The sequence below is a fragment of the Bos javanicus genome, chromosome 15 (assembly GCF_032452875.1).
Source record: "Bos javanicus breed banteng chromosome 15, ARS-OSU_banteng_1.0, whole genome shotgun sequence".
In the NCBI taxonomy this organism is placed as follows: domain Eukaryota; kingdom Metazoa; phylum Chordata; class Mammalia; order Artiodactyla; family Bovidae; genus Bos; species Bos javanicus.
In genome coordinates this window covers 81,692,451-81,709,015 of record NC_083882.1, presented here as the reverse complement: position 1 = coordinate 81,709,015, position 16,565 = coordinate 81,692,451, and the positions used below count along the sequence as shown (strand labels likewise).

Sequence of the window (16,565 nt, the reverse complement as noted above, 5' to 3'; positions counted from 1 at the left end):
GCAACCCACTCCAGTGTTCTTGCCTGGAGAATCCCAGGGACGGGGGAGCCTGGTGGGCTGGGATCGCAGGGTTGGACACGACTGACGCGACTTAGCAGCAGCATCATACAGTGTGTGTATGTCAACAGCAGTCTTCCCGTTTATCCCTGTCACCTTACCCCCTGGTAACTATAATTTTGTTCTCTGTATCTGGAACTCTATTTGTTTTTTAGATAAGTTCATTTGTATCCTTTTTTAGATTTTACATATAAGCAATACCATATGATATTTGTCTTTCTCCGTCTAAATTACTTCACTCAGTATGACAATCTCTAGGCCCATGCATGTTCCTGAAAATGGCGTTATTTTGTTCTTTTTTACGGTTGAGTGATACTCCATGGTGTGTGTGTGTGCGCGCATATATATATACACACACCACATCTCGTTTACCCACGCCTCGCTGGTGCCCGTTTACACTGCATCCATGCCCTGGCTTTTGTAAATAGTACTGCAGTGAATATCTGGGTACATCTATCTTTTTGAATTATGGTTTTCTCTGGGTATATATACACCTAGGAATGGGATGGCTGGATTGTTAGCCTTGTACCTTATGTTGGGAAATAGATAATGGATACCAAGCTTGTTTGCACAATGGGAAAATGACACATAGAGCCCCATTTGCCCTTTCCCTGACCCCTAGTATCTAAGGTTACCAGGTAGGGGACTGCTAATTTAAGTGCAGTTGCAGCTCAGATATCATGCCATACTTCTTGCAGTTCCGTCCAATTCATCCCGGAAAGGTTTAGCATCCCCTTATCTGAGTATCCATAACATTTTCCACATGGTTCTGTAATAAGAAAGAGTAAGAAAATTACTGTAACGAGTATAAATGTCTTGTCCCCCGTCTCAGTGATTGCAGCCTGGTCCCTTCGGGCCTCACCTTAGTCTTGTGGGTCTGTTTCCACTCGTGTGACAGGTCAATGGCTGAATTCTTCCCCCATCCTGCAGGAAGAAGCAAGGAGGCTGATGAGCACGGGGGCAGAGTGCTCGCATTGGTGGACGCAAGCTATGGCATTCGGAATGGGTGGACAGCAGGGGCCCACTGCAGAGCGCAGGGAACCATATCCAGCCTCCTAGGGTAAGCCACGATGTAAAGAATAAGAAAAAGAATGCGTGTGTGTGTGTGTGTGTGCACACGCGCATGTGCGCGTGCTCAGTCACTCAGTCGTGTTCGACTCTTTGTGACCCCATGAACTGTAGCCCTCCAGGCTCCTCTGTCCATGGGATTTTCCAGGTGGGAATCCTGGAGTGGGCTGCCATTCCCTCCAGTATATACACACATATGAGGGAGAGAGACTGCCACAACGTTGTCAATCAACTATACTTAAAAAAAAAAAAAAAGAGTAAAAATAAGCAAAAACAAATGTTAAGGGAGCAGACTCCCAGGGAAGAATTGAGTACCATTACTTCACATACACAAAGGGTGGGCCCCTTTGGGGTCATCACTCAGGTGTCTTCCCCCTCGTTTCTTCTTCCCCAGACCAAACAATCCTCTTACCAGAGCTTCCCAAGAAAGTTCATTCTGCAAGCATGACCTGAATCTCAGCTGCTCTCAATTTAGAAAGACTCTGCTTCCCAGGGCACACTGGCAGTATCTGGAGCCGTCTGGGGTTGTCACTTGCGGGGGCTGCTGCTGGCATTCAGGGGATAGAGGCTGGGGATGCTGCTAAACCCATTTTGATTTGCATTTCTGTGATAATGAGGGATGTTGTACCCTGTGATGCACAGCACAGCCCTTTGCAGCGAAGGAAGATCAGTACCTAACGTCGGTGATGCTGAGGGCTGAGAAGCCGCACGCTCGTGCCTTGGCTCCTGTCTGTAGTCTTTGTTTCTGATGCACGGTTGATTGGTGTCTCAGTTCTGTTTGGGTTGGGGGAAAATAAGACCCTTGAAATAAAAGTTAAGGAATTTAATGAGCCCACCGTTGAGGACGAACTTCCCAGAACATTCAGAATATTATCCTAGTTACTAGAATTTGTTGTGCAATCACAATGGTCAGGGCATTGTAGTAGGGCTTCCCTGCATCCACTCATTATTTCCTCATACAAGCTTCAAGATAGATATAATTGCTACCCCCAGTTAATGGAGGAGAAGCAAAGGCTTAGAGAGCTTAAACCCAAGGTCACTCAGCTTATAAACAGCAGAACGAGAATTTCAGCCCAACATCTGGGAGCCAGCCCTCTGTCTATGGAGCAATGATTCTAGTTCTTTCTTCTCCTTGAGATTTCTTGGTTCCCGTTCAGTTCAGTTCAGTTCAGTCGCTCAGTCGTGTCCTATTCCTTGCGACCCCATGGACTGCAGCACGCCAGGCCTCCCTGTCCATCACCAGCTCCCGGAGCTTGCTCAAACTCGTGTCCATCAAGTCAGTGATGCCATCCACCCATCTCATCCTCTGTCGTCCCTTTCTCCGCCTGCCTTCAGTCTTTCCCAGCATCAGGGTCTTTTCAAATGAGTCAGTTCTTCGCATCCAGTGGCCGAAGTATCGGAGCTTCAGCTTCAGCTGGTTCCCCATAGACTGCGACATCTTATGAACTTATTTTTACCTGTTGATCCCTCCCTAATACCCTACACAGTACCTGATACATGGAATACGTTGATAACTGAGCAAGAAAGGCAGGGAAGGGGAAGAGGAAAGGAATAAAGAAAGGGAGAAGGAGGTAAAGAGCGTTTTTAATTTTTTTAAGGTGAGGGAGGAGAGAGAGAAAGAAAGGAGAGGGAGGGGCCAGTCAGTGAGAATGGCGCAGGTGCCGGTCAGCCTCCCCCGCTTCCCTCGTGCACCGTCTCCTCCCTTGCGCAGGTGCCCGCCGCCCTCTGCAGTGAAAATGTCCTGCGGGAGCCAGGAAGCCAGCCCTACCTGAGAAGGCAAATTGCTGCTCTCGCTGCCTTCCCTGCCCCAGAGGAGAGATGTCCACGGCACCAGGGAAAGAGGGAAGCTCGCCCTCAGTCCGCGGGCGGCCAGCGAGCAGTCAGGGCAGGTTTCAGATGAGAGCTGATATTTACATCAAGGAAAATATGAAGGTGTTACTGCTCAGTCATGTCTGACTCTCTGCAACTCCATGGTCTGTCCATGGAATTCTCCAGGCAAGAATACTGCAGTGGGTTGCCATTCCCATCTCCAGGAGATCTTCCCAACTCAGGGATTGAACCTGGGTCTCCTGCATTGCAAGCAGATTCTTTACTTTCTGAGTTACCGAGGAAGCCCACATCCAGGAAAGATTTTTTTAATGGGAAAAAAATCCAGGGAAGAGGAGATCAAAAGATGGTGTCAATATGCCCTTTGCACATGCTACCTTATGACCTTTTATGGTTACACGTTCATTCTTTCTTTCATCAACCATGAGTTTGTCCAAATTTTGTACCTATTTTAATGTCTGGCATGTAGTAGGCACTCCATAAATATTGGGAGAAAGCCCCCCAGTGATTTTTTTCATTTTTTTTTATCAGAGTATAATTGCTTTACAATGCTGTGTTCGTTTCTGAGGTACGACAAAGCGAATCAGCTACGTGTATACATATATCCCCTCCTTGAATCTCTCTCTCACCCCCGACCCCACCCCTCTAGGTTATCACAGAGCACCGAGCTGAGCCCCGCTGGTGATTTAATCTATATTTTACTAAGATGGCATGCATTCAACAGATAACAACTGGCATCTATTGTATAGGTGCCAAGGTGGTGAGGCCCAGTCTTGGCCCCACAGAACTCGTGATCTGCTAAAGGAGAAGGATCATTGTATAATAGAAACTTGGCTCAAAGTTAATATTCATCGCTTCAATCAGAGCTCAAGCACTGAGTCATGAAAGCAGAGAGAAACAACCAATTCTAATGGAGGATAGGTAGGGAGACTTTTCACCAGAGGGGGTGACGTGTGATATGGGCCTTGAGCAACAGGTATTGTTTCAAAGGCAGTGAAACTTGATAAGGACAGTCCTGGGCAAGGAATAAATTAGGGAAATCTTAGGCATGAATGCAGTGAGCCTAGGGTGACTTGAGTCTAGACTGAGATTCGAGATGTAGGAAGCAGGTGGTCACATCACAGAAGGCCTTACTTGCCAGACTCGGAAGCGTGAACTTTGTTCTGTAGGACATAGGGAGCCACTGAATCACTCAATTAGAGAAGCAGTGGGTGTTTCGATATGTGTTTGGGGTGGTGGGTGCACTGAAAAGGAAAGAGATAGGGTTGGGAAGACCAGGGTCAGAATCCAAATGGAGGAAAGAGGTGAATGGGAATATATTGCTGCTCCGGTGCTCTAACCACAAAGCCGATCAGTTCACTACAGAAAGCAAAGCTCTGAAGAGTTCCGTCAAAGCCGTGATTTAGAAAAGCATGGAGACTTCCCTGGTGGCCCAGTGGTTAAGACTTTGCCTTCCAATGCAGGGGGTGCAGGTTCCATCTCCGGCAGGGAGTAAAGATCCCATGTGCCTTGCAGCCAAAAACCAAACCATAAAACAGAAGCAATACTGTAACAAATTCAATAAAGATTTTTTAAATGGTCCACGTCAGAAAAAAAAAAATCTTTAAAAAAAAGGATAACTCCATAAAAAAGGAGAGTCGATGTATGTAGGTGGTAAGCATTCCCATAAATATTCCTTACGTAAAATAGGCTGATGAATAAGTGCAGAGCTAAATTAGCTGTGGCTACCAACTGCAACACTGCCACCGCGGCTGGTCAGTTCAGAGGGACAGCGCGTCCGGAGGTTGCCGAGTCACTGCTGTTTCACTGTAGCGTGAGGCATGCAGAGCCGCAGCTGTCAGGATTTCCGCCACCTGTGTTTCTGGCCCTGAAGCTGGGGACATCAGGCCATCTGGGAGGCCCATCGTAAGAAGACTGAGGCAGAGTGATTCTGCGGGGAAAAGCCGTCACAATTCGTATAACCACCTGACCACGGGAAAGTTCCAGAAGCTTCCGCACTCTGTTCTCTGACCTTGTTTCTCTCTCCTCCTTTAGACAGTGCTTCATGTGAGATGTGCCCCGAGGACCAGTGGTCCAACGGGGAGAGCGGCCAGTGCAGCCCCAAACCCATGACTTCCTGTCCTCCCTCCAGCTCTCCACACATGTCAGCTGTCTGCCCAGCCCTGCATTCCCTCCTCACTCTGGCCGTTTGGGGCATCTTCATCGGGCTCCACCACACCCCCATCATCTGAGCCAGTAAACCCCAGATCAGCCACCTTCTGCTGTCCACCCTGGCCCTCTGTTTCCCCTTCCCCTTCATGTTCATTGGCCCTCCAGGGCCCCTCACCTGTGCTGTACACCAGGCGGCTTTTGCAGGGGGTCACCTCCACAACTTGTATGTCCACTGTGCTAGCCAAAACCATCGTGGTGGTGGCAGCCTTCCATGGCACCCGGCTGCATGCCCAGATGCAGAAGTTCTGGGGCCAGTTCTCCCCCAAACCATCCCCAAGGTCTGTTCCCTGATCCAGGCAACCTCATGTTCACTCCGGGTGACCAGATGACCCCCACGACCTGTGACCTCTACAGAGCCTGGGCCCACAGTGACCTAAAGTGTGATGAGGGCTCCTTGGAACTGTTCTAGGCCATGCTGGGTTACTTGGGGATTACTTGCTGTCTGGTTAGCTTGCTGGTGGTCTTCCTGACCCCACCAGCTACCTGACACCTTCAGTGAAACCAAGCGTATCACGCTCAGCACGTTGGTCTGCTCCTGTATCTGGGTGACCTTCATCCTCCACACACAGGAGTGCCCGAGGCAGGGACACAGTCCCTCTGGAGGTCTCTGCCATCCTGGCATCAGAAGCAGGTCTCCTGTTCTGCCTCTTTCTTCCCAAATGCTACATCATCCTTCTCCAGCCAGAACAAAACACAAAAGAACAAATGCTTGGCAGGCAGCATCTCAAGTGAGAAAATCAGTAGTGAGCAATAAGGCATCCCACCTGCTCAAGGATGCCTTCCCTAAGCTCCTCAGTAGGAAAATGCTGCTTCCTCTGAGCCCTGCACTGATCCGGACCCTCCCTGTCACTCACCTGCCTCTCTTCTTGTCTTTCATCCCATTAGAGGGAGATGAGACATGTTTGCAAACAATACCGCCCTTGATGGAAACATCTGGTCTCATTCGGTCTGTGACCCCTCAGCAGTCAGCCAGTGTCTGATGCAAACAGGAGACGGGATAGTTGTTTGATGAATGAATGAATCAACTTCTACAAAGGTAGTATTGGAAGAGATCCTTGAGAGGAGGTGGCAAGGTAGAATGGTTGGAAGAAGTCAGAAAGACTTGATTCAAATCCTCCTGGCTCCTCCATGGTGTAGCTTTAGGGACTTGAGCACATTACTTAACCTCTCTAAGCCTCAGTTCTCTGCAGTGCAAGATGAGACTAAGTCTTTCTCTTAGGTTGTTGTGATAATAAAATGGAAAAAAAAAAAATGTGAAGGTTCTCAGCACTTACGAAACACTCAAAAAGTAAATAGATAAAGTCACCAAGTCCACCCTGACCTTTTACAGATCAGGAACAGGAACTGATGCCAAAAGAGGGGACCAGTGAATCCAGGACACCATTGTCCAGATGTTAGGAGTCAGATGAGTAAGTTTCAAGCCATGGCACTTCCATTGCCCCAGCTGCGTGACTCTGGACAAGTGACTTAACTTCTCGGTACCTCAGTTTCCTTGTATTGTAAAGGAAGATAAGAATAGCACCTATTTTGTGGGGTTATCAATGAGGAGTAAATGAACTATTATTTATAAGATATTTATAACATTACTCTTCATATTGTAAAAGTATTCATTAAATAATTCAGTAAAATTATAAATAATGGCAAACCTGAATCTCTTGATTGACTGCCAAATAGCTGAAACTTTTATGAGACCCTTGCTCAGGCTAGATCATGGGGAGGAAACTTCAAAATGGTTAAAGAATAGTCTGTACAAACAAAGAGCTTGTAAGCTAATATTTCCAACCTAACCTGATCAGAGGGGACAAAACATATCTATTGTGAAACTGTTTATAAGAAGTGAATAGTGAAAAGTGAAAGCTGCTCAGTTGTGTCCAACTCTTTGCGACCCCACAGACTATCCAGTCCATGGAATTCTCCAGGCCAGAATACTGGAGTGGGTAGCCTTTCCCTTCTCCAGGGGATCTTCCCAACCCAGGGATCGAACCCAGGTCTCCTGCATTGCAGGTGGATTCTTTACCAGCTGAGCCACAAGGGAAGCAAGAAGGGAATAGGCAGTGGCCAAAAGGCAGGGTAGGAAGATTCTGATCTCACCTGTTCCCACAGGTGCACTAAAATTACAGCTATTGATGAGAAAGAGCAACTATTGATGAGAAAGTCTTGCAGACTAGCAGAAAAGAGCTTTTGCAATTAAAGTTACAGAAGAAGAACCACGACAAAGCAATTAGGAAGGGCAGAAACATGGTACAGCCAAGACCCATACTCCCAGGTAGGCAGCCCACAAACAGGAGGCTAATTACAACTGCAGAGATTCTCCCCAGGGAGAGAGGGGTCCAAGCCCTACATCAGGCTCCCCAGCCCCAGGAGTCCTGCGCAAAGAAGATAAGCCCCCAGAACACTTGGCTTTGAAGTCCAGCAGGACTTACTTTCAAGACAGCCAGAAGGCAACGGGAAACAGAGACACCACTCTTAAAGGACACACAGAAAATAGCACATGCTCCACACGTAAAGCAGAAGCAGTCATTTGAAAGGAGCCTGGCTAGCTGTCTTGGACAGTCTCTGAGAAAGCAGGAGGCAACTGGGTCTCACCGTGGCGACAGAGACACTTGCAGCAACCATTTGGGGGCGCTCATGCAACCTGGTGATGACAAACCGTGGTGGTGGCAAGCGCCTCTTGGGAATCCTGCTCTAGCTTATTACTGCCAGGATGCTGCACCACCCACCAGTCACCGGAGGCTGAATCATGTGCTACCAAAAAACCTATGGGTCATTGAAGAAATGAGAGAGGAAATTTGAAAAAAAAAAAAAAAAAACCTGGGGACTCCCTGGTGGTTCAGTGGTAAAGAATTTGCCTGCCAATGCAGAAGACATGGATTCAATCCCTGATCTGGGAAGATATCCCATGTGTCATGGAGCAACTAAGCCCGTGTACCACAACTATTGAGCTTCTGCTGTAGAGCCCAGAAGCCTCAACTACTGAGCCCACGGACCTCAACCACTAAAGTCCACACACCCTAGAGCCTGTGCTCCAAAACGAACGGGCAAAAAAAGCCACTGCAGTGAGAAGCCCGTGCACCACAACTGGTGAGCAGCCCCGCAGCAAAGCAGACCCAGCACAGCCAAAAATAAAATAAACAAGCAAATAAAGTTATTTTTTTTAAAAAACCCTGGTATAAAAGACAATGAAAACTCCACTTCCGTGAGAGCACGAGGGCCCGGAGGCATCCCACAGGAACTGGGCACCTTCTGGTTAAATGATGGTGCTCTTGGACGGTCCTCGGGGAGGGGTGTTGCTGGACAGTGCTACACAGAATGTCAAGGCCTCCATGTTTCTGGGCAAAGAGACTCATCTTAAGTTCCTACCAAAGGAGGTTCAAAATGCTTTCATCTTGGGGCTTCCCTGGTGGCTCAATGGTAAAGAATCTGCCTGCCAATGCAGGAAACATGCGTTTGTCCCGATCTGGGAAGATCCCACACGCCATGGACAACTAAGCCTGTGAGCCACAACCATTGATCTGGTGCTCGAGAGCCCAGGAACGGCAACTACTGAGCCCCCCTCGCAACCACTGAAGCTCAAGCACTCGAGAGCCCATGCTCAGCAAGGGAAGCCACTACAATGAGACAACCAAAAATAAATACATAAAATTGATTTTTGAAAATGCCTTTATCTTGCCTATGGCCAGCCAATAATTTTATTTGGGCCAACGAAGATGAAGTCACAAAGGAAACAAGCATATAGATTAAATAAGAAGACTCTGTCTAGAGAGAGAGAGTTGTAGCATCCCACAGTCCAAGTCCGCATTTTGACAAACGTGACTTAGGAATCAGCTGCCATGGGCTTGGAACGTGAAAACGGAAAAGTAAGAGACTAACCAACGTCTGAAAAGCCTGAAAAAAAGAAGTGGGAATCCCGGCAGAACTGCAAGGGGTAAAAGGATATGGAGCCACAGAAGAAGACCCACTTGGTTGGTAGAGCAAGAGGCTTGGTCTGTATTTTTTTTTTTTCCTTTTTTTGGTCTCACCTCATAACATGTGGGTTCTTAGTTCCCCAACCAGGGATCAAACCTGGACCCCAGCAGTGAAAGTGCTCCATCCTACCCACTGGACCACCAGGGAGTTCCTTGGTCTATATTTCAAATAAGAAAACGTAGATACAAAGAAGATAAGTACATAGGTCATGTGATTCTGGGGACTTCAGAAACTGCTGGTTGTCTACCAAAATGTGTTCGCCCCTTTTCCCACAGTAACCAAATTGCAGCAGGCATTTGTCTGCCCACCTGTGGACTCTTGCTGGGAGGCAGAGATATTGCCTCATGAGCTCTGAGCTGAGAAGGAACTTTGAGACCAAAAATCGAAGCAGGCAACCACACAGAGTGCAATTCTGGAATTTATTGTTGGTGACTCACAGACAGGCAGGGTCGGGTGGACGAAGATCCCGAGGCGTTTGCAGCTGCACCGCACTTCACCAAAAGGGGTACAGGGGAATTTAAAGGGGCCAAAGCTAAAAATAGAATCGACCGCTAGGGAGAAACATGTCTGCCTCACCAGGATCAGGAGTTTTTCCCTGCATTTCCACGGTCATTAACCATCTGCGTCAGCAAAAGGCATGCTTTTGATTTTCATCTCAGATGAACGCAAGAGTAAAAGTTGATAGGGAACTTACCTTACTTGGGTGCATTCCTTGTGAGTAGGCTAAAGCTGAGTCACATGGAAGTGCGGGTGGGGTTGGACTGCAGGCCTAAGGTGGAGCTGACAAAACGAATTCAGTAAGGCTCGCACAGCTCTTCTGTGTGTGCTCAGTCGTGCCTGACTCTTTGCAGCCCCATAGACTGTACCCGCCAGGCTCCTCTGCCGATGGGATTTTCCAGGCAAGAATATCGGAATGGGTTGCCATTCCCTCCTCCAGGGGATCTTCCTGACTCAGGGATTGAACCCTCATCTCTTGCGTCTCCTGCACTGCAGGTGGATCATTTGCCATTGTGCCACCTTGCAATTACACGTGACCTGTGGCTAACTTCTCACCAAGAAAGGTCTGTAAAAATGATGATTGCCACATCTAGTGGAAAAACTAAGAGGTGAGCTGTGTCCCCTCTGTGCTGTATCCTCACCCTTCTCGGTCCTTGGAAGAAAAGCCGTGGCAAACCTAGACAGCATATTAAAAAGCAGAGACATTGCTTTGCCCACAAAGGTCTGTATAGCCAAAGCTACGGTTTTTCCAGTAATCATGTATGGATGTGAGAGTTAGACCATAAGGAAGGCTGAGCACCAAAGAGTTGACACTTTCAAACTGTGGTGCTGGAGAAGACTCTTGAGAGTCCCTTGGACTGCAAGAAGATCAAATCAGTCAATCCTAAAGGAGATCAACCCTGAATATTCATTGGAAGGACTGATTCTGAAGCTGAAGCCCCGATCTTTGGCCACCTGATGCAAAGAGCTGACTCATTAGAAAAGTTGAGATGGGATGCTGGGAAAGGTTGAGGGCAGGAGGATAAGGGGAAGACAGAGGATTAGATGGTTGGATGGCATCACTGACATGAGTTTGAGCAAACTTTGGGAGACAGTGAAGTACAGGGAAGCCTGGCATGCTGCAGTCCTTGGGGTCACAAAGAGTCAGACACGACTTAGTGACTGAACAGCAACACCACCCTTCTTCTCCAGCGGGACCAAATGTTGGTCATGGAAGGAGTAAGAAAGCCCCTGGGTATTGGCAAATGGTCTCTGTCATGACTCACACCTGTCCCTGGAGCACAAGAGCAGCCTAGACAATACATAAGTATGATTGAGTTCTAGTGAAACTTGATTTACAGACACTGAAATTTTAATCTTATAAAATGTTTACATGTCATGAAATAGTATTCTACTTTTGATTTGTGATCAGCCATTTAAAGTTTAAAAACTATTCTTAGCTCACAGGTTGCTGTAAATCAGAGCTGGAATGGATTGGCCTTAGTTTGCCAACATCCAAGGGGAGGTTGACCCTAAAGATGCAAAGAAGCAAAAATAGAGTTAACATAGGTAGATAATAAACTCACGGTTACCAGGGGATGGGGAGGATAAACTAGGAGGTTAAGACTGACGTGCAGTGTGGGAGACCTGAGTTCGATCCCTGGGTCGGGAAGGTCCCCTGGAGAAGGAGACGGCCATCCACTCCAGTATTCTTGCCAGGAGAATTCCATGGACAGAGGAGCCTAGTGGGCTACAGTCCATGGGGTCACAAAGAGTCAGACATGACTGAGCAACTTCACTTTCACTTTCAAGACTGACACATACATACTACTGCAGAAAAAGTAGATAATTAGCAAGGACGTGCTGCACAGCACAGGGAGCTCTGCTCAGTACTCTGTAATGGCTGATACGGGAAAAGAGTCTGAAAAAGAGGGGGTATATGTTCATGTGTGACTGATTCACTGTGCTCTGCTCCTGAATGTAACACAACTTTGTGACTCAACTGTACCCCAAAAGATTTTAATAAAAATAACAGAAGCATGGTTACCGAGGAACCTTGCATACAGAGGGCCAGCTGTAAGTTATACTTTGACTTTTGACCATGTGGAGAGTCAGTGCCCCTAAGCATTGTTCAAGGTGAGCCGTATAGCGTTGAGGCTTGCTTTCTTAGGTTTTAAACTCTCAGAAGAGAAAAGGTAAGATAAGTATGGAAGTCTAAATAGTGGTTACCATTTGGGGGAAGAGGAGACTATGATTGGGAAGAGGTATGCTGAGGGCAGGTTTTGGGGGCACCAGTTCAGTTCAGCCACTCAGTCGTGTCCGACTCTTTGCTACCCCATGGACTGCAGCACACCAGGCCTCCCTGTCCATCACCAACTCCCGGAGTTCACTCAAACTCACGTCCATCGAGTCAGCGATGTGGTCCAACCACCTCATCTCTGTCGTCCCCTTCTCCTCCTGCCTTTGATCTTTCCCAGCACTGGGGGTACCCGTGATGGTTAATTTCTGGATTTAGTACTCAGTGTATTAACCTGCTGGTCACTATATAATCCGTTAAGCTATATGGTTATGTTGTATTCACTTTCCTAAATGTCTTTTCTAAAGATTTTTTCTGTGGATCCTTTTAAAAATCTGTATTGAATTTGTTACAATACTGCTTCTGTTTTATGTTTTGGTTTTTCACCCACAAGGCATATGGGAGCTTAGCTTCTCGGCCAGAGATCAAATACTCACCCCCTGCCTTGGAAGGCGAAGTCTTAAGCACTGGCCCATCAGAGACATCCCTCCTCTCTGTGTTTTATATTTCACAATAAAAGGGTTTAAAAAGAAAAAATTAAATAAAAATAATTGGATCAATTTATTAAAAAAGGAAAAGAAGAAGTGATGAGAAAGAGAAGCATGTGGTTCTGACTGGAGGCAGAGAGCTTCCTCCACAAAAAACAGAAAGATACAAGGAACCCGGATCCTCAAATGCCTCTTGAGCAGAACCAGCCACCAACATGGAGCATGCACCTCGGATTCTGGCAGTAAAGAGGAAGTCTCCTTCCTTCTTAAGCTAATATCATTAGGAGTTTCTTGTCATAGCAGAAGTAGCATTTTACTTTAATACACAATCCATAACTTATAAGCAGAGTACATCATGAAAAACGTTGGGCTGGATGAAGCACAAGCTGGAATCAAGACTGCCGGGAGAAATATCAGTAACCTCAGATACACAGATAACACCACCCTTTGGCAGAAAGCGAAGAACTGAAGAGCCTCTTAATGAAAGCGAAAGAGGAGGGTGAAAAAGCTGGCTTAAAACTCAGCATTCAGAAAACGAAGATCGTGGCATCTGGTCCCATCACTTCATGGAAATAGATGGGAAACAGTGGAAACTGTGCGGGACTTTATTTTTCTGGGCTCCAAGATCACTGCAGATGTGATGCAGCCGTGAAACAAAAAGACACTTACTCCTTGGAAGGAAAGTTACGACCAACCTAGACAGCACATTAAAAAGCAGAGACATCACTTTATCAACAAAGGTCCGTCTAGTCAAAGTTTCGGTTTTTCCAGTGGTCGTGTATAGAAGTGAGAGTTGGACCATAAAGAAAGCTGAGCACCAAAGAATTGATGCTTTTAAACTGTGGTGTTGGAGAAGACTCTCAAGAGTCCATTGGCCACCAAGGAGATCCAACCAGTCCATCCTAAAGGAAATCAGTCCTGAATATTCATTGGAAGGACTGATGCTGAAGCTGAAACTCAAATCCTTTGGCCACCTGATGCAAAGAACTTGACTCACTGGAAAAGACCCTGATGCTGGGAAAGATTGAAGGCAGAAGGAGAAGGGGGCGACAGAGGATGAGATGGTTGGATGGCATCACCAGCTCAATGGACATGAGTCTGAGTGAACTCCGGGAGTTGGTGATGGACAGGGAGGCCTGGCATGCTGCAGTCCATGGGGTAGCAAAGAGTCGGACACGACTGAGCAACTGAACTGAACTGAATCCATAACTCGTGCCTCCTAGGCCTCTGTTCCCTTCCAGAGTACTCACCACTCTCCTTATAAAAAGCTAGGCAAGGATCCTGCACCCCACCCAACACCTGCCTCCTCACTGACCTTTCCAAGACCTGCAGGAGAAGGCTCTTCCCAGAGCTGCGTTCACCTCTCGGTTTCGAAGGCTGTAGATGAGGGGGTTGAGCATGGGCGTGACGATGGAGTAGAAGACGGACACCACCTTGTTGAAGCTGATGCAAGAGGCCACTCTGGTGCGGGCGTACATGAAGAAGAGAGTGCCGTAGAAGAGGCTCACCACAGTCAGGTGGGCCGCGCAGGTGGAGAAGGCCTTTCTGCGCTCTGCAGCCGCGCGGATCCGAAGCAGCGTCCAGACGATGCGGCCGTAGGACGCGGCGATGACCGCGGAGGAGGCCAGGAGCACAGCCAGGGAGACCAGGAGGTCTGCAGTCTCCTTCAGGGAGACGTCCGAGCAGGCCAGGGCCAGCAGCGGCGAGGCGTCGCAGAAGAAGTGGTCGATGACGTTGGGGCCACAAAACCTCAGTCGGGACATGAGGTAGACGGGCAACACGGGGGTGAGGAAGCCCCCCAGCCAACAGGCGGCTGCCAGGCGGACGCAAGCCCCCCAGGACACCAGGGCCGCGTACCGGAGAGGCAGGCAGACGGCCACGTAGCGGTCGTAGGCCATGGCGGCCAGCAGGAAGCACTCGGTGGCGCCGAGGAAGGTGAAGACGAAAAGCTGAGTGAGGCAGCCTGCGTAGGAGATCCTCTGGCTTCCAGCCACCCCAAGGAAGCCTGCCAGCATCTTGGGCACCGTGACCGAAGTGTACCCGATTTCAAGGCAGGACAAGTGCGTCAGGAAGAAATACATGGGCCTATGGAGGCGGTGGTCGGAGCGCACCAGCACGACGATGGCCAAGTTCTCCACCAAGGTGAGCAGGTACGTGGTGAGGAAGAGCGAGAAGAGGAAGAGGCGCGTCTCACGCAGCTCAGCGAAGCCCACCAAGACAAACTCCGCCGTGTGGGTCTGGTTGGCGGTGTCGGGCTGCATAACTGGGGGCTCTCATAGCCTCGTAGGTAAGGACAACTCGGGAGAAACTGAGATACTGGACTGATGGATCTTTCACTTCCGGAGAGGAAAATAAATCAAGACGCTGCCCTGAACTCAAGAAAAAAAAAAGAAAGAAAGAAAGACAATGTATAGCCTGTGAGGGGTTCCAGAAATTTCAGGACCAAGTGAAAAGTGGTAGATGGAAATAAGACGGAATATTAATGGGGAGTGCAACCCGTCTTCAAGAATCAGGGAAGTCTTCCTGGAGGAAGGGCTGGCTAAATTGGAACCTGAAAAATAAGTTGGTGAGATAAAAGAGAAGACACAGAAAAAGGATAAAATCTCGGCCCTCAGCGAGAACAACCTGCGTCTGGGAAACTTCCACAGGACGTGGTTTACCGTGGGAGTTAACAGCTCAGCTTCCCGGTTAAGCACTCCTGACTTCAAATACAAAAGAACCCAGCTAACAGGGTTGCGGTGAAAATTCAAATTGGATAATCCCTCTAAAGTATTTATCATGATTGGGTTAATAAATACTAGGGGTTCATACCCTTCAAGTCCATTCATATTGGTGCAAATGGCAGATTTTTGTTCTTTTTTATGGCTGAAGACTGTTCCACTGTGTGTGTGGAACACACATCATTCATCTGTTGATGGACACTTAGAGTATCATGCTTAGTGCAATAAGTCAGAGAAAGAAAAATGCTGCATGTCATCACTTATATGTGGAATCAAAATGAAGCAAATGAATGAATACAACAAAACAAAACAGACTCACAGATGTAGAGATCAAACTAGTGGTTACCCACGCAGAGAGAGAAGCAGAGAGCGGCAGGGTAGGGGTAGGGGATTTACAAGCTACCAGGTATAAAATAAATAAGCTACGAAGTTAGACAGCTTATTTATCTCTATAGGATATAGCACAAGAAATATGCCCAGTGTTTTATAAAAACTATAAATGAAATACAGCCTTTACATTGTGAGTCCCTATGTTGCACACTTGAACATATAATACTGGACATCACCTATGCCTCAATAAAAGTACATACATACATACCATGGGGAATTTTTTAATGTTGACTTTATTCTGGAATGTTTTTTAATGTTGGACTTCCCTGGTGGCTCAGACAGTAAGGCGTATGCCTACAGCACCGGAGACCTGGGTTCAATCCCTGGATCAGGAAGATCTCCTGGAGAAGGAAATGGCAACCCACCCCAATATTCTTGCCTGGAGAATCCCACGGACGGAGGAGCCTGGTGGGATACAGTCCATGGGGTCGCAAAGAGTCGGACACAACTGAGTGACTTCACTTTCTTTCTTTCTTTATCCTGAAATAGATCATAGAGGAAAAACGACTTCACTGATCTTGAGAAGCAGGCTAGGACAACATCATGAAGTAACCAAGTTAAGAGGAAGGCAAAGGGTAACAGAGCGCCTTGAGGAGTTCTCAGCACAGGAGTGATGCAGAGAAGGGGGGAGTTAGTGCGCTGTGCTGAAGCAGGTCTGGAGCGGGGGAGACCAGTGGAGAAGAGCGGCCATTCCAAAGCTCTTGGACACTCTTCCCATTAGAAAGTGGGAGCAATAGAAAGGAACGAAACCGCGTCATTTATAGAGATGTGGATGAACCCAGATCCTGTCATGCAGAGTGAAGTAAGTCCAAAACAGAAAAATGTCATGTATTAACGCATATATGTGGAATCTAGAAAAATGGTACCGAGGAACCTATTTGCAGGGAGCAATGGAGATGCAGACGCAGAAAACAGACTTGTGGACACACGGAGGGAAGAAGAGGCTGGGCCAGACTGAGAGAGTAGGGCTGACATATATACCCGACCGCGCGTGAAATAGACGGCCAGTGGGAACCTGCTGTGGAGCCCAGGAGCTGGGCTCGGTGCTCAGCGATGACCCGGATG

The 16,565-nt window shown here is 47.8% G+C and overlaps 1 protein-coding gene across 4 annotated transcripts; it reads right to left on the bottom strand.

Annotated features, from left to right (window-relative positions):
• Positions 1-63: 63 nt before the first annotated feature.
• On the bottom strand, positions 64-15,968 carry LOC133227115 (olfactory receptor 6Q1). Of its 4 annotated transcripts, XM_061381548.1 has the most exons (4): positions 13,706-15,968; positions 1,800-1,899; positions 920-981; positions 64-826 (listed from the first exon to the last, which is right to left on the bottom strand). In XM_061381548.1, the coding sequence occupies exons 1-3, from the start codon at positions 14,649-14,651 to the stop codon at positions 957-959; spliced, it is 1,071 nt and encodes a 356-aa protein (XP_061237532.1). In that variant the 5' UTR covers positions 14,652-15,968; the 3' UTR covers positions 64-826; positions 920-956. The 4 variants fall into 4 exon arrangements, 3 of the variants coding, with proteins under 3 accessions (XP_061237532.1, XP_061237533.1, XP_061237534.1); XM_061381549.1 differs by lacking the exon at positions 1,800-1,899; XR_009729728.1 differs by lacking the exons at positions 64-826; positions 920-981; positions 13,706-15,968 and adding an exon at positions 2,894-8,335 and having other exon boundaries at positions 1,822-1,899.
• Positions 15,969-16,565: the final 597 nt, after the last annotated feature.